This window comes from Hyperoodon ampullatus (assembly GCF_949752795.1).
Source record: "Hyperoodon ampullatus genome assembly, chromosome: 11".
Lineage (NCBI taxonomy): Eukaryota > Metazoa > Chordata > Mammalia > Artiodactyla > Ziphiidae > Hyperoodon > Hyperoodon ampullatus.
In genome coordinates, this window is record NC_136924.1 from 68667972 (window position 1) to 68686464 (window position 18493).

General features: G+C 39.4%; 1 protein-coding gene across 1 annotated transcript in view; it reads left to right on the forward strand.

Annotated features, from left to right (window-relative positions):
• HELB (DNA helicase B) overlaps positions 1-17985 on the forward strand; it is a gene marked incomplete at its 5' end in the record, with an annotated part of 33813 nt that extends 15828 nt beyond the window's left edge. Inside the window, 6 exons of the mRNA XM_079715193.1 lie at positions 692-773; positions 1627-1686; positions 2875-3103; positions 3915-4058; positions 12396-12890; positions 17630-17985. Of these exons, the coding sequence (XP_079571319.1) occupies positions 692-773; positions 1627-1686; positions 2875-3103; positions 3915-4058; positions 12396-12890; positions 17630-17734 (1115 nt within the window). The 3' untranslated portion in view covers positions 17735-17985. The remainder of the gene's footprint in view (positions 1-691; positions 774-1626; positions 1687-2874; positions 3104-3914; positions 4059-12395; positions 12891-17629) is intronic.
• Between the last annotated feature and the right edge of the window lie 508 nt (positions 17986-18493).

An 18493-nucleotide genomic window follows, 5' to 3' on the forward strand; every position in this document is an offset into this window, starting at 1 on the left:
AGCTGGTAGGGTCTGGTCACTCTTGGAGTGGATCCCTTCCTGTGTCAGGGTTAACCTTCTACCTGCTGAATCATGGGGAGATCTGGGGGCTCTGGAGGAAGGAAAGACATGGCTGGGGTGGGAGGGAGGGCACTGTGGTGTTCGGGGAGTAGCTATTTTCTAGTTAAAACAGAAATATCTCCATATGTTATACTGGTATGTAAAAGCTAAATGTTGGCCCTGTATATAATAATACATGCATCATGTGAGTATTGTGAAGATTAAAGATGAAATCACATACGCAAAGCATATAGATTCTCAAATTATAACTCATGACCACTAGTACCACCAGAACTTAAGACAGAAAGAAGTCTTACATTAGTGATTATGTTACATATTTTGTCCTCTTGCTTATACTTTAAATTCAGCATTCACAAACCATCAGTAAATACACAGTGGTGATATTACAAATTAGGAGCTGTCCTGGCTAGTGATTGAGGATAGTGTGTCTGGAACCGTCACCTTCATTCTCTTTTCTCTTGCTCCTGGCTGATGAAACAAATGAGGTTGATGCTCCCATGGTGAACTTGTATCCCATTTGGTGAGATGTTTTCCTGGACCCCTTAGCAGGAATTCTGAATTAGTTTCTGCATTGAAACAATGTTATAATTTAGTGCTTTGCTGTGTTAACTTTTTTCTCTTGAATTATCAGATTTATATTCTGCAGTTAGTACTTTACTCAAAGAGAAGGACCTAGAAGATGCAAAAACATCACAATTTATTGCATTTAGAAGGTAAAGCATTTACAAAATTTTGGTGTTTTTAATGAAGCTTTTAAATCTCATACCTTATGAATCTAGATGCTGTTGGAAAGGGAGACTGGTAGTTCATCACTGTGAATTCTCTCTCTTATTTTGAGGTATTTCTTGGGTAGGTCCAGCAGAAGGCAGTTTCTAAAGAGGGCTCTTTCTTTTTATTGGCCACGCCTTGCAGCTTGTGGGATCTTAGTTCCCTGACTAGGGATCGAACCCAGGCCCTTGGCAGTGAGAATGCTGAGTCCTAACCACTGGACTGCCAGGGAATTCCCTAAAGAGGTGCTCTTTCTACCAAATATTATATTTGGTAACTCATAGGAAATCTGAGTGGAAGAAAGGGTTAAGATCAAAATTACAAAATACTTTTCCTGGAGAAAGTCCTGGAAACTCTTTTTTTTTTTAAAGATTTATTATTTATTTATTTTATTTTATTTTTGGCTGCGTCGGGTCTTAGTTGCGGCGCGCGGGCTCTTCGTTGTGGTGCGCGGGCTTCTCTCTAGTTGTGGCGTGTGGGTTTTCTCTCTCTAGTTGTGGCGCACAGGCTCCGGAGCGTGTGGGCTCTGTAGTTTATGGTACGCGGGCTCTAGCTGAGGCGAGCGAGCTCAGTAGTTGTGGCACGTGGTCTTAGTTGCCCTGTGGCATCTTAGTTCCCCTACGAGGGTTTGAACCTATGTCCCCTGTGTTGCAAGGCAGATTCTTTACCACTGGACCACCAGGGAAGTCCTAGTCCTGGAAACTTTTGATAGAATCCAGTATCTCATAATTGATGGTAACAGAAATCCACACAAAAGAGGTTCCATTAAGGTGACCCTTGTATTTTTCTGTGTTCCAGGCAAGACTGTGACGTGATCAACACCTGCTGTTGCAAGCACTACACGGGCCGTCTAATCAAGTGAGGACAGTGTTTCCTGGATTCGCCATACTTCTGTTTGTTTTGACATTTATCACTGTAGCTGCACATTTAAAAATCTTTTTTCTCTTTTGTGAAGTCAAATGATATCTTCAATTAAATATAATATATATCCTTAGGAATTGATTATTTGGTAATCAGCGTAATAAGAAAAATAAAGAATAAAATTGTCCCTGTGGTTTCCTACCTCTAGCTTCTCCAAGATGAGCATGGAGAATTCAGGGCAATTTTTCAAATTAGAATATGTGTGGAATGTGTACAAGAACCTTAGCAACAAGGTGCCTACAGAGAGCACCTTAGGTGGACTTTTATCAGGGAAATAGGAGCATAGAAAAGCCATTCTATTCACACGTAGGACAGACTAACTCACTTCTCTGGCATTTATCAATACCTACTCTTTTTTTTTTTTTTTTTTTTTTTGCTTTATCACAATACCTACTCTTTATTAAGTGCAGAGAACCCAGAGAAGTGTAAATTACAAGAGGAGCTCCCTGTCTATTGAGGAAAGACACAAAAAACCATGATAGGTAGCCCAACAAAGGGTTGAAAAGCATAAGATTGGGGCCATCCAGTCTGGGTCACAGTAATTGTGATCTTGGGCAGGTAATTTCACCTTTCTATGTATGTAAAAGAGGGCACTTACCCACAATTTCCCTCATAAAGTTGTAGTAAGGATGTAATGAAATAATATACCTAAAGCACTTACCATGGTAACTGGTATTATCGCCAGCACTTATTTGATTTGCTGCTATTATTCTGATACAACATAATTATTACAATAGAAATATGTGTAAGTGCTGTAAGACTTGAATTGGGGTAGTGATAAGAGAGATTAGAGAGGAGAGGATGAATTTAAAAGGTAGAGTCAATAAGATTTTTGGTAACTTTTGTAATATAAAGGCAAAGAGAGACATGAGCCTTTATGCCAAGATTTCTAACTTGAAAAAGTTCGACTGGGAAATGTTACTGAGTTTGAGGTGCTGCAGAAAGTGTAGATAGACCACAACTGAGGGAGCCTGATTTCTTGTTCACCTTTAGAGAACAAAAGTAATGTAAAAAGACTGTGGAAATAATTTTGAGAACTGGATCAGATCTGAGTAAGAGTCAGTGCTTAAAGAAAATGAAATTGAGGTTTTCCAAACTCTGATGCTGTATTATTTTCTAACCCAGAAACCATCAGAATAGACTTGAATTTGGAGTTGGTGATAAAATTTGTTGTACCAGGAACGCGTATCTCTCAGACTTACTCCCTGAAAATACCTTCAACAGCCAACAAAATAATGAACTAAAGGCCGGTGGCGAAGACTTTAATGGTACTCCTCATGGTTTTGCTAAAAATAAGCATGACTTTGAAAGTGGTATTCGACTCTGCAATGGAGAAGTATTTTTCATAACAGAGGTAAATGATAACAGAAAAATAGTACCTTTTTACCTATGAGGGATAGATTTAGTTTTCTTTTATTGCCCGAGGATTGATTCAGAATTTAATCATATCAGAGCTGGCATTCTTCTTCTATAATTTTTTGTTAAGGATTTTTGCATCTGTGTCCATGAGGGATCTTGGTTTGTAGTTTTCTAGTGATATCTTGTCTGGTTTTGGTGTCTGACTAATGCTGGCCTCATAAAGTGAGTTGGGAAGTGTTCCTTTCTCTTACGTGTTCTGGAAGACTTTGTGAAGAAACATTTTTAATAAGTTTGAAGTGCTTGAGTAACAAAAAACAAGGGACAAGTGACACACTTATATTTTACAAAGCATCACTTCCTTGGTTGCTGCTTACATGTAGGAACTATAGAAGCGGTCACCTTGAATTTGTCCTCATTGTATAAATACCCTTTTAAACTTACAAGTTTATTCTTTAAAATCTGTGAGGAAAAGTAAACTCTTTGCAAAAAATACACGCAGACTCACATAGTCAGTGCAAGAAGTGAAATGTATAGTCTTCAAAATAAGAAAGACAACACAGACCGTTCTCCAAAAAGTCAAATTAAGGTTAAATTTCAAGGACCAAAAACTTCCATTTGTGGTTATTAAAATATTTGGGTGTGTCTATATTCAGTTAATGCTTAGATTTTAAGCTTTTTGAAATTCTTAACAATTATACATGCTATTTTATTTATAAGGTGCTTGCATTTTATGTTCAACCCCAAAATAGACGTTTACAGTGTACATATTTGAAAACATACAAAACAGTTATTTGTTTTGATGACAGGATAAAACTGATATAACTTTTGGAAAGAAAAGATTTTTGACCATTAATAATATGGCTGGCTTCGAAGTAACTGTGGATTTTGGGAAACTAATGCAATATTGTAACATAAAACATGCATGGGCAAGAACTATTCACACTTTTCAGGTAAGAATGGACTTTTATAAAGCAATTTAAATAGCTTGCCAAGATAGAGTACCTTGCATTATTTTCTTCCTAAGTTTTGTTGCTTTTATTATTTTTTTAATTAGGAAACAAAATACACAAAAGTACAAAAACTACTGTACAGACACTAATGTTTTGCACTCTCTGCTTCAGAGCTGTCTTTATTTTCTGGATCTAAGACATAGTTAAAGTCTTACCCTGCAGGCCTTCCCATGTCTCCCAGGAAAAGAGCAGTCAGGACCAGAATAACTGAATTTCCCTCTTGCTTCCGTCTCCAGTGTCACTTGGCATGGCACTCTTACTGATCTTGCCTTTATTTAAAATTTTGATATTTTGTTCATTGTGGATCATTTTTGCTCTAAATTTTAACTTTTAAATTATTTTCTTAAACTGAAATATAGTTGACTTACAATGTTTCAAGTGTACACAAAAGTGATTCAGTTATACGTGTAAATATATATGTATATGTATTTTCAGGTTCTTTTCCATTATTGGTTATTACAAGATATTGAATATATCAGTAGTGCCCTGTGCGATATAGAAGGTCCTTGTTGTTTATTTTATATATAGTAGAGTGTATCTGTTAATTCGAAATCCCTAATTTATCCCTCCCCACCCCTTCCTTTCCCCCTTTGGTAACCATAAGTTTGTTTTCTATGTCTGTGAGACTGTTTCTGTTTTGTAAATAAGTTCATTTGTATCATTTTTTTAGATTCCACATATAAGTGATATCATATAGTTGTCTTTCTCTGACTCACTTCACTTAGTATGGTAATTTCTAGGTCCATCCATGTTGCTGCAAATGGCATTATTTCATTCCTTTTTCCTTTTTTTTTTTTGGCCGCATCGTGTAGCTTGTGGGATCTTAGTTACCTGACTAAGGATTGAACCCAGGCCCGGCAGTGAAAGCACCGAGTCCTAACCATTGGGCTGCCAGGGAATTCCCTATTTCATTCTTTTTTATGGCTGAGTAGTATTCCGTTGTATGTATATGTGTGTGTGTGTGTATTATATATATATGTATATATATATATATATATGTATACATACCACGTCTTCTTTATCCATTCATGTGTCGATTCACATTTAGGTTGCTTCCATGTCTTGGCTATTGTAAGTAGTGCTACTGTGAACATTGGGGTGCATGTATCTTTTCAAATTAGAGCATTCTCTGGATATACGCCCAAGAGTGGGATTGCTGGATCATATGGCAATTCTATTTTTAGTTTTAGGGTTTTTAAAAAAATTTTTTTAAATGCAAGTAACTTTATTTTTTGTCCACACTGTGTGGCTTACAGAATCTCAGTTCCCTGACCAGGGATTGAACCCACACCCTCAGCAGTGAAAGTGCAAGTCCTAATCACTGGACTGCCAGGGAATTCCCTATTTTTAATTTTTTGAGGAACTTCCATACTGTTCTCCATAGTGGCTGCACCAACTTACATTCCCACCAACAGTAGGAGGATTCTGTTTTCTCCACACCCTCTCCAGCATTTATTATTTATAGACTTTTTGATGATGGCTATTCTGACTGGTGTGAGGTGATACCTCATTGTAGTTCTGATTTGCATTTCTCTAATAATTAGTAATGTTGAGCATCTTTTCATGCGCCTGTTGGCCATCTGTATGTCTTTGGAGAAATGTCTGTTGAGGTTTTCTGCCCATTTTTTGATTGGGTTGTTTGTTTTTTTGATATTGAGCTGTATGAGCTGTTTGTATATTTTGGAAATTAATCCCTTGTCGGTTGCATTGTTTGCAAATATTTTTTCCCAGTCCATAGGTTGTCTTTTCATTTTGTTTATGGTTTCCTTTGCTGTGCAAAAGCTTTTAAGTTTAATGAGGTCCCATTTGCTTATTTTTGCTTTTGTTTCCATTGCTCTAGGAGATGGATCCCCAAAAATATTGCTGTGATTTATGTCAAAGAGTGTTCTGCCTATGTTTTCCTCCAGGAGTTTTAAAATATCTGGTGTTATGTTTAGCTCTTTAATCTGTTTTGAGTTTATTTTTGTATATGGTGTTAGAGAATGTTCTAATTTCGTTCTTTTACATGTAGCTGTCCAGTTTTCCCAGCACCACTTATTGAAGAGACTGTCTTTTCTCCATTGTATATTCTTGCCTCTGTTGTCATAGATTAATTGACCATAAGTGCATGGGTTTATTTCTGGGCTTTCTATCCTATTGGATGCATCTGTGTCTTTTTTTGGTACCAGTACCATACTGTTTTGATGACTGTAGCTTTGTAGTATAGTTTGAAGTCAGGGAGCATGATTCCTTCAGCTCCATTCTTTTCTCAAACTTGTTTTGGCTATTTTGGGTTTTTGTGTTTCTATACGAATTTAAAAATTTTTTGTTCCAGTTCTGTGAAAAATGTCACAAATGTCAAATTACCAAATGTTGGTAATTTGATAGGGATTACATTGACTCTGTAGATTGCCTTGGGTAATATGGTCATTTTAACAATATTGATTCTTTCAATCCAAGAACATGGTATATCTTTCCATCTGTTTGTGTCGTCTTCAGTTTCTCTCATCAGTGTCTTACAGTTTTTGGAGTACAGGTATTCTGCCTCCTTTTTAGTCCTAGGTATTTTATTCTTTCTGAAGTGGTTATAAATGGAATTGTTTCCTTAATTTCTCTTTCTGATAGTTTACTGTTAGTGTATAGAAATATAACAGATTTCCATATATTAATTTTGTGTCCTGCAGCTTTACTGAGTTCATTGATGAGTTCTAGTAGCTTTCTGGTGTCATCTTTAGGATTTTCTATTTATACTATCATGTCATTTGCAAATAATAACGGTCTTACTTTTTCCTTTTCAATTTGGATTGCCTTTATTTGTTTTTCTTCTCTGATGCTGTGGCTAGGACTTCCAAAACTATGTTTAATAAAAGTGGCGAGAGTGGGCATCCTTGTCTTGTTCCTGATCTTAGAGGGAATGCTTTCAGCTTTTCACCATTGAGTATGATGTTAGCTTTGGGTTTGTCATATATGGCCTTTATTATGTTGAGTATGTTCCCTTTGTGCCCACTTTCTGGAGAGTTTTTTATTTTTTTAAATTTATTTATCTTGATTGCTGAGTTTCTTGGTATCCTCTTAAATTTTGTACCCAAAGCAACTGCCTCATTTGCCCTCCCCTCATCCCAGGCCTTCCCACCCTCCTCAGAGGTGATTTCTGACCTGAATTTGTCTGTTCATATAGAAACAAGGTAACCAAGTTTTACATAAATGGTATTGTATTGATTATATATATATTTACAACTTCTTTTTTATTTGTTTAACCAACTTTATTGGGGTATAAAAATGTATCCCCTTCCTCTACCCTTGTGAGGTAATTACTTTTGATTTGGGAATAATTTTAGATTTATGGAAGAGTTGGGAAGTTAGTACAGAGAGTTCCCATGTACCCTTCACCCAGCTTTCCCTAATATTAGCATCTTATGTAACTATGGTATATTTGTCAAAACTAAGAAACTACTATTGGTACAGTACTATTAACTAAAAAATACACTTTATTTTGATTTCACCAGTTTGTCCATTAATGTCCTTTTTCTGTTCCACAATCTTATTCTGGACACCACATTGCATTTGCTGAAACTTGCTTTTCAACTTTATTTTAATATTTTTTAATTCTCACAAGTTATTTGTGGCTCTGTTATTTATCTCATTGTTTTGAACTCCTCTCTCTGCCATTGTGTTGTTTTGGTGACAAAGCTGCATCCACTTTCTTTTTTTTGTTTAATATAAATTTATTTAATTTATTTATTTTTGGCTGCATTGGGGCTTTGTTGCTGTGTGTGGGCTTTCTCTAGCTGCGATGAGCGGGGGCTACTCTTCATTGTGTGGGCTTCTCACTGTGGTGGCTTCTCTTGTTGCGGAGCACAGGCTCTAGGAATGCGGGCTTCAGTAGTTGTGGCTCCCAGGCTCACTAGTTGTGGTGCACGGGCTTAGTTGCTCCACAGCATGTGGGAACTTCCCGGACCAGGGCTTGAACCTGTGTCCCCTGCATTGGCAGGTGCATTCTTAACCACTGTACCACCAGGGAAGCCCCCACTTTCATTTTTATGTAGAAAATTTTATGGGTTAGACTATATCCTCTAATAGTAGGCAAACATTAATTAGCATAGGGTTTTTTTTTTTCAAAGTGGATGGTGTTTTATTTATTAACTTACCCCACCTCAGTTCCAGAAAGAATTTGAAATGGCTTACAAAAAGTGCCCACAGTTGAGCATGATTTTTTTAAATATAAAGAAATGCATGTCAGGGACTTCCCTGGTGGTGCAGTGGTTAAGAATCCGCCTGCCAATGCAGGGGACACTGGTTTGAGCCCTGGTCCAGGAAGATCCCACATGTCACAGAGCAACTAAGCCCGTGCGCCACAGCTACTGAGCCTGCGCTCTAGGGGCCACGAGCCATAACTACTGAGCCCACGTGGCACAACTACTGAAGACTGCGTGGCTAGAACCCATGCCTCATAACAAGAGAAGCCACCGCAATGAGAAGCCCGCACACCACAACGAAGAGTCGCCCCCACTCACTGCAACTAGGGAAAGCCCGTGTGCAGCAATGAAGACCCAACGCAGCCAAAAATAAATAAATAAATAAATTTATTTTTTTAAAAATGCATGTCAAGTGGAAAATAAACATGATAAAAGGATTACTTCCAAGAGTGGATTGGAATGCTGATATACATACTGTCCTATTTGCATGTTAATGTAGACTGCAGATTTAGCTTTTAAGTTCCCTTAAGGCCAAAGTTCCCAAAGCAAAGAGAGAAGCAGTCAGTTGACTATGTCTACTAGGTTAAAGTAAATGAACAAACAAATAGGTGTTGAGAAGGGCAAATATTCCTAGCTGTGAGATCCGAGAGAAATTTCTCCCATGGATTTTTATGATGGGGACTCCGGAATTCTGGAAACTCATATTCTTCAATTTTGGGAAATTTTCTTAAATAATTCCCTTATCTCATCCTCAGCTTTCTCTGTTTTTTCTTTCTAGAACTTCTACTGTATGGATATTGGACCTCCAGAACTGGTTACCTGAATTTCTTATCAGCTCTCCTATTTTCCATCTCATTAATGTTTTGTTCTATTTATTTCTTCAAATTTATAATCCAGTTTTTCTGTTGCATTTCTAGACAAATAAGTAGTGAAGGGTCTTTATTACTACTGGGTGGAGATTGGAGTAGATATCTTGGAATGTTCTTTTCATTGAATCTGGTTCTTATTTCATGGTTGAAATAATGTCTCTTACCTCTGAGAATATTTGTGATTATTGTCTTCTATCAGTATAGTTTGTTCTTCAAGTTCAGTTGAGCTCAACAAAAATGTATTGAGTCAGACTCTCTTCTCTGTGCTTGGTATAGGTCAGTCCATGAAATAATCAATGATACTTGACATTTTGAGGATTACATTTGGTAAGGAAGAGGATAGAGACAGATGTAATTGAAAAAAATAAGTAAACTATGTATTATGTGAGAAGGTGGTAAATGCTGTGGAAAAGGGGTGGGGGTGAGGTGCAGTTGTAATTTTAAATAGGTGGTCAGGGTAAGCCTCACTGACAAGGTGGCATCTGAGCAAAGATTTGAAGGAGGTAATGAAGTTAAACCATGTGAATATCTGGGACAAGAGCATTCTAGGTAGAGAGAATAGCCAAGACCAAAGTTCTAAGGTGGGAGGCTGTCCAGCAGGTTTGAGAAACAGGAACAGCAAGGAGGCCAGTGTGGGAGAGTGACAGGAGATGAGGTTAGAGGAGTGATGTGGGCCAGGTCACCTCCTGGGGCCTTCTAGGACTGTGTTATCCAATATGGTAGACAAATCTGGTCCACCACCTATTTGGTAGATAAATTTTTATTGGAACCCAGTCCCACATTCATTCACATATTGGTTAAGGCTGTTCTTGCACTACAAAGGAAGAACAGAGTGGTTGCCATAGAGACCATCTGGCCTACAAAGCTTAAAATACTGATGCTTTGACCCTTCACAGAAAGAGTTTTTTGACCCCCACTCTAAGGTCCATATAGACTTTCAGATTCTAGGTCCATAAACTCATGAAGGGCATTAATGGTTTGTGTCTATTCATGCCAGTTGTTGAGTTTTAGAACAAATTTAGAGAAGTAAATAAATAAAACTTGCCTCCTTTAAGAAGTTTGACAGTTCTTAATGATTTGAGGCAGATTTAAAACATGGGCAAATGATTAATAGCAGGTTGTGAGGTGAAGGTAGGTGCCCATGTCCCACTTTCGGAGGACAGCCTTGGCTCACAGTCTAATTTTTATCCTCATTCACTCAATGCGACACCTGATAAAGAACAGTGAGCAAGACAGATGTGGTCCTGCCTTCACAGAGCTTACAGTCCAGTGAGGAGTACAGTTAAGGCAGTTGGTGACAGTCCAGTCAGGTAAAAATACTGTGATAGAGGAAGTACAGGGTGCTGGAAAGTACATGGATCGGGCAGCTAATCCGGAAGTAGGCCAGATGGAGGCCAGGGACTGGGGAGCACAGGCAGGATCACAAGGAAGTTCTTTGTGCTTGAGGGAGCCTGGCTCATGGGAAGGAAGGGGGAAAGGAAGGAGGGGAAAGGCCAAGGCTGGCTCTTGAAGGGCTGTAGGATCCATATTAAGGAGTTAGGACTTTTTTTTTGAGAGCCTGGGAGCCATTAATGGGTTTTAAGCAGAATCTGATGTGACTAGATTTGCATTTGACAGATAGCACTGTGGCTGCTATTTGTGAGGACAGTGTATTGCAGTAAATGTGGGTACAGGGAGACATTATGAGGCTATTAGATTTTTCTCAGTGATACTTAATTGATGATTAAGAACTCAGCTAAGTTTAGGTAGACGTTTACCTGTTTACAAAAATACAGTGTAAAGTATAAAGTCCATGGGAGGATGGGGGGATGGTGCTGTATATCCAGCAAATGTGTTTAACATTTGTAGAATTAAGTATCATTTACATTCATTTCTGAGATTCAGCAGCATTGGAAGGAAGTATTTATCAAACTTTTATAACCTGAAGAGTTGGTTCAAACTCTCTGTGTCCAGCAAGGTAGAAGTGCTTGGTATGTACAAGGTTTTTTTTAGTGCAGATGTGTATTTTCTACATGCCTCATCTTGTTGTTTGTCTCCCCCACAATTCCTCTTTCAGGCAGAGGAATGTGGGAGCGTTGGGAGAGAGAATGGCTCTAACCCCTTCTTAGTTTATATTGGCACTGAAAATACAGGGACTAAGAATAGCCACAATTTGTTATTGTTTTCTTGAAATTGTTTTCTCACAGTTACATTGTGACATTGGGCATTTTTCTTGCCTGTAGTATAGTTCTTGGTTTGTTAAACCCAAGAAACAAAGTTTCATCATTCTCTTTTGTCTTATTTTGATAAGAGTAATAAATGGTTCAACATTGGAAAAATATGGAAAGTAGAAAAAAAAATCATCCATAGGCCCTCCGTTTGGAAACAGACTGGTTACATTTTTGGTAGGATTCCCTTCTTGCTTTGTGATTTACTTTGTTTTTGTTACATCTTTATGTGCACTTCGTATTTTTTTTTTTTTTTTTTTTTTTTTTTTTACGGTAAGCGGGCCTCTCATTGTTGTGGCCTCTCCCGTTGTGGAGCACAGGCTCCGGAAGCACAGGCTCAGTGTCCATGGCTCACGGGCCTAGCTGCTCCACGGCATGTGGGATCTTCCCGGACCAGGGCACGAACCCGTGTCCCCTGCATCGGCAGGCGGACTCTCAACCACTGTGCCACCAGGGAAGCCCCTGCACTTCGTATTTTTGATCAGAGTATTTTGTGTTACATGGTTGTGATCATTTTTTTATATATATGTATCAAGTTTTTAAAATTTTGTTATATTTTAAAGCATATCTGATGTTTGTAACATATATAGATACATGATATAGAAAAATAAATATATACATATATATATTTATCTATTTCCTATTATTGGATATTTCAGGTGTCTGTTTTTTGTTATATAAGTAACAGTGGAGTAAGACATCCATACATAAAGCCCATACAGCTGTTTCAAATTCTTTTATTAAGGAAGATTTAGCACTGTGTGCAGTTTAAAGTTTATTGCTGGGTTTCTACATGCCAGTTTTGGATCTATGACACCCAAACTTAGCAGCGTAATTAGAAAATGGGAATTCCAGGATAATGAATAAAATGGAACCCATCAGATGGATTCATTTGAATACTCTGGCCAGGTAGAATGCTCTTGAGAGCACTTTGAGGACTTGTCTCCTTTCTGCCTTTGTAGACTGTCCAGAGACATGAACCCATTATGCAGTATTAAATCTCCCTCGTGCATTATTTCCCCTCAGGGGTCGGAGGAGAAGACAGTCGTGTATGTGGTTGGGAAGGCAGGCCGCCAGCACTGGCAGCACGTGTACACAGCGGTGACCCGGGGCCGCTGCAGAGTGTACGTCATTGCAGAAGAGTCTCAGCTTCGGAGCGCAATTATGAAAAACAGTGTTCCCAGAAAAACTCGTTTAAAACATTTTTTGCAAAACAAGCTCTCCGAGAGCTGTGCATCTCCAGCAGAGTTTGCATCCCCATCAAAGAGCCCTGAAGACAGCAGGAGACCCAGCACACATCCATCAGCATCCCCACTCCCTACAGCCACAGATGACAGGGTGACAGATTATGTCCCCAGAAGGAGGGCCTCTGTGGCTGGTGACACGCTGTTTGCCTTTGCTGAAGGATGGGAATTACCTTCATCTGATGAAGTGCATACAATTGAGGATCCATCACCATTGAGAGGGTCCAAAAGAACATGTAGCATGAATGCCGCTGCAAGTCCAAGCAAAATTCTTATGGTAGGACTGATGTTCAGGTTTTATTTCAATATTGCTGGCTTCAGTGTGCTTATAAATGACTGTGTATTTTTGTTAATGCCACATAGTGCTGCAGGACTTAAAAAACAAGTGTTTCTCTCACCTCTGTCCCATTTCCTCTCTATTTCTATATCCTGGTGGATCTTAGCTTGATCTCGGTTGAACGTTTCTCCCTCTGCTTGAGGCTGGCACTCTGGACAGCGTCAGTGGACTGGTGGAGGCGGCATGCCAGGAGAAACTTCCTCGTCTTCCTCATCACCTTCCCCTTCCTTTTGCAGGCCATGGTCCCATTTTTATCCCCACAGCTCCATTGGAGTGGCTGGTCCCAGTCATCTTCTTATCAACTTCAGAGGCCTTTTCTTAGGTCTCATTCTGGACTTTTCCCCCCTGACAGTTAACATTTTTAACTGCAGTTGCTGTTGCCACGTTTCCTTCCCTTGGTTTCAGTGTGCCCTTTCCCTCTGACACTTCCCCTCCATCTCTGGCTCGTCTCCCCTTCATGTCTTCCCTCCTTTTCTTCCCTTCCTCTGACCGGAGACATCTCCCCCAGGCTCAGGGCTTCTTTCCCTTGAGACCTGATCCCATTCTCTCAGTTTTAGCTGTCACCTTTGCACTGGTGATTTGGTCAACAAATAGTTTTCAACTGTCCATTGCATTCCAGGCACTGGGCATTCAGAAGTTCAGTGGCTTCGGTGGCTCCCTAGTTCCTACTGCATAAATTCCAGGCAATCTGGCTTGGCATTTGAGACCTTTCTCTGTTCAATTCCATCTTTCCCAGCATCATTTCATTTATTTCCCACTATTCCTTCTTTTTTTTTCTTTAGTCAATCTAGTCTTCATTCATTCACTACATTGAACCAAACTTATTCTCATCTCTTCCTTTTGGTTTTTCTTGGATTCCTCCTTTTCTCTGCCCCCTCTCTTTCAGCATTTGAAATAAAAAAACATAGCTCCTCTGCTAGTCACTGATCTAAATGTTGGAGGGAGAGAAACAGACAGGTCCCTGGCTTCATGGCCATTATATTGTACCAGTGGGTCATAGGCAATCCATACCACAGAAAATAAAGTTTTCAGGTCAAGAAGGATTCTATGAAGAAAATACAGGTAATGAGGTAGGGAATGGTCGGTAGGAGTTGGGGGGCAGGAGGTGCTATTCTGCCATGGTGGTCTGGTAAGTCCTTGCTGAGGAGGTTACGTGTGAGCTGAGCACTAAATGAGGCAAAGAAGCCAGCCGGTTGAGGCCCTGAGGAAGTGCATCCCAGGCAGAGGGTGTAGAACATGCAAAGCTGAGAAGGAATGACCTTACTGGAAGGGGAAGGGAGACCAGTGTGCCTAGTGAATGAGGAAGAGAGAAGATGTGGTGATCTCAGAGAGACAGGCAGAACTACAGGAGGCAGCTGGGACTTTATCCTACTTGCCACGGGAATCCATTGGAGGGCTTTAAGCAAAGGTGCGATATCATCTGATGTATGCTTGACAGCCATCTCTCTGCTGTGGAGAGTGACCTGTGGAAAGGAAGGTGGAAGCAAGAAGACCAGTCAGGGTTGTCCCAGGGAGAGCAGTGAACGGGCAGCGAGGGTGATGAGAAGTGGTTGGATTCTTGATGCCTGTTGGAGATGGAGTCTATTTGACTTGCTGATTGGATGTGAGGGGGTAAAACAAACAGTGACCCAGGACGATTCCTGGATTTCTGCCTGAAGCAACTTGGTGAATGGTAGTGCCATTTCTTGAGATGGGAACGATAATGAGGAGAACTGGGTTTGGGGAAATGGAGAGTTCTCTTTCAGCATGTTATGTTTAAGTTATTAATTAGATGTATATGTGGACTTGTTGAGAAAGGCAGTGGTTGGTAGAGAAGTTTAGAGCCTCAGGGTAGGTTAGGGAGGGGAATGTCCATTTAGGAGTCATTAGCATATAGTGGTGGGTTAATTTCAGGAGATGCCACAGATAGAGGAGGAGGCCTTAAGACTGAGTTCTGGGGGTACTCCTAACTTTCAGAGGTCCGGCAGAGGAGGAAGAACTGGCAAAGGTGACTGAAAAGAAGTACGAGTGAGAGAAAAGGAAGACTAGGGTGGCGGGAGGGGACAGAAGTCTACCTAGGGTGGACTGGTCAGAGACTGGGGGTGGGAGGGTGGAGGAAGCAGTAGAGAGGCAGCGTTCTTGAGAAGGTTGCTATGAAAAGGAGCAGAGAGATGGGGCTGTATCTGGATGGAGGACTCATGGTCAAGGAAGGATTTATTGATTTATTTATTTTGGATGGGTACATTAAAGCATCCTAGCGTATTGATGGAATGGTCCAATGGGAAACAAGAAATTCATGATTCAGAGAGAGGGGATAATTGTAGGAATGGAGTCCTGAAGTGGGTGAGATGGGAAAATCCAGAGCATAAGTAGAGGAGTTTCCCTTAGATAGGATTGGGGACATTGTGGGGTGTGTGTGTGTGTGTGTGTGTGTGTGTGTGTGTGTGTGTACACACACATATATGTATACACATGCATATAATGGAATATTACTCAGCCATAAAAAAGAAAATGATAAAAGTGGACATAGCAGAAAAAAGTTTTCCCTTTTTTTCTTCTTCAAAATAGTAGGATCACTGCTGATTCTAAGTTTCATTCAGTACTCAAGATCAACTCTGCTGAGATGGAATTTCCATCTCAACAAAGCATCTTTTTTTTTTTTAATTAACTATGTTACGTCTTACAAAGACCCTGAGATAAATAAAGCTTTTGACCTGGAGCAGAAAACAGAAGCAGTTCCAAGGAAAGAGTCTTTTTCTAAAAGTTTCTTGCTTTCTATTTCTTAGCAGCAACATGGGGTGGGGGGATAATGGTTTATAGGATGGTACGAAGAGAAACTGGCAGCACTATTCATCTTCAGTTTTGAGCTTGCCAAAGCTTTTAAGCTCCAGGGGAGGCTAATGTCCCTGAAGGTCTGGAGCGCAAAGAGTGATGGTGGGGGGCTGCCCAGTGTGGGTTGTTCTCACTGCGTGATGGCAGCAGTACAAGCAAAGTCCCCTAACTGAAGAGGATGAGTTTTCTCACATGGTTTGCCACAAGTATGTGGCATTTACAGGAATCCCTAGAAATGAGGAAACTAGAATTCAAAGCTTCAGGACTTTATAAATTAGGGACTTCTTTGTCTCGTAATTCTAGACTTTCAGGTGCATTGAGATGTGTCGTTTGTGAAAGATCAAATTCGATGACAAGGGCTGCCCACATATCTATCCTTCATATTTGTATTGCTACATAAGAGCCAAACCAGCAATTAGATTCTACAAATACCAATGACTAAAATACCTGAGCCCCTCCCTCCTAGAAGAAAGCTTTTGCTTTTCCGTCAGTTAATAGCTTTGGGTTTGGAAAAAAGTCCTCAAAGAAAATGTTGACCTGATTTTTTTTTTCCTTTTGCCTAGCCTCCCACCATCAAAGAAAAAAAGGGATGGGTGACAAAAATGACCCTTAAAAAACATATGTGTAAAATATTGCTAAAATTTATCATGTTTAAAGCAGGATTTCCAGAATTTTTTGAAAGAAAATGACATTTTTACTTAAAAATAAAAAAAAGCTAGGAAAGACATAATCACATAGTCCCTGAATAAAGATAGTCCTTGTCTTACTCAGAGTTCCCTAGAGAAACAGAAACAATAGCGTGTGTCTCCATCTATCTGTCTGTCTATCTATCTATCTATCTATCTATCTTTCTATCTTTCTAGGCTATTTAATTTAACCTATCTATCTGAATTTATTTTAAGGAGTTGGCTCATGCCATTGTGAAGGCTGGTGTTGGTAGAGTCCAAAATCTGCAGGTAAGCTGGCAGATAGGAGGCTCAGAGAAGAGTTGATGTTGCATTTCAAGTTCCGAAGGTAGTCTGCTGGCAGAATTCCTTCTTCCTGGGGGGAGGTCAGTCTTTTTTCTGTTAAGGCTTTCAGTTGATTGGATGAAGCCCACCTACATTATGGAGGGTAATCCACTTTACTCAGTCGGCTGATTTAAATGTTGGTCTCATCTAAAAAATACCTTCAAAGAAACGTCTAGAACAGTATTATTCAACCAAATATCGGGGTACTGTGGCTGAGCCAAGTTAACACATGAAATTAACCATCACCGTCCTCTAAATTGAACAGATTTAGCATGATGAATGATGAGTTGAATTTTGCTAATTTTTCTCTTTCCCTGTGGTGGTGAGTCTTCTTCATGACTGTACTGGTCCATTGGTGCTTGGGAATCACTAACAGTACCAAGAGTATACTTGAGGTGTACTTTCAGTGTATCGTCTTAACCACACCTACAGCTGGCGTCGTGGACATGCAGGCTGGGCAGTCGGTCATACAGGGCTTTGTGCTTAGAAGGAACCCATGCTTGTTTTAATGTTCTCTGCTTGCCATCTTGAAATTCTTAATTTTTGAACAAGGGGCCCACATTTTAATTTTGCACTGCCAAATTATGTAGTGGACCCTGTCCATACTTTTAGAAATTAAATATATGTACTCAGTTAGCAAATAGTCACTTCTACATGCCAGTCCTGGAGGTGGGTAGTGGCGTTACCACAGTGAGCAAAAGCAGGATGACAGCTGATTGCTCTGGTCTGCTCCAGGCTTCCACGGGGTGGGAAAATGTATGATGTCTTCTGAGAAGCAGTCAGAGGGAATAGAATTACACAGGGTAGACTGACTATATTTTTATAAAATTAACTTTATTTTTATTGTTGTTCCAACAGGTGGAAGAATCATCTCCACAAGTGTCTTCTAAACTTCAGAATTTGAGACTAAATAGTTTAACCCCCAGGCAACTTTTCAAACCTACAGATAATCAAGAAACTTAGTTTTATTTCAGATTGCTCAAAATAATTGTCTATTTTTTTCCATTCAACACAAAATGAACATCATAGCTTCAAAGGATCAAGACAAAAGAGGATGTCTATTAACTGGAGTTTTATTTTAAGACATTTGTGTTAGCAGATATTTTAAAATCATTTCATCAACGAAAACCTTAGTGATTTTGACATCTGTCATCAGGAGAACTGACAGCACTGGTCATATATGAGGGAAAAATATGTTATATATTTTTTTAAAAAACCTGTACTTTTAAAAGTGTTTTATTTTTAGAATAATGCCTTATTAAATTCCATCATCATTGTGGGTGATCTTTGTCATTGGGTTGAAGCAGTGGTAAAGATAAACTGTAATTATATCTCTCAAATTATTAACACATATTCTAGGACATTGTGTCTTCTGCAAAGTGGTCATCTCACAAGGCTGCTACTTGCTCCGTCACTGCTGCCTGGACCTACCTGGTACATTTTCCTGGAAATTCCTGCTGAGCTGGAAGCACATTGGTTTTGGTTTTTGTTTTCTTAATTTGAGATATAATTGACATAGGACATTGGGTAAGTTTAAGGTGTGCATCATGTTGATTCACTACTTCTATATTGCAATATAATTACCACTGTAGCATTAGCTAATATGTCTATCATGTCACATAGTTATCATTTCTTCTGAGAATATATTGTTTTAAAGATATTCCACTTTGAAAACTTTTTTTCCTCTCAGTGATTTGATTTTTTTGAGTTTTATTTATTATT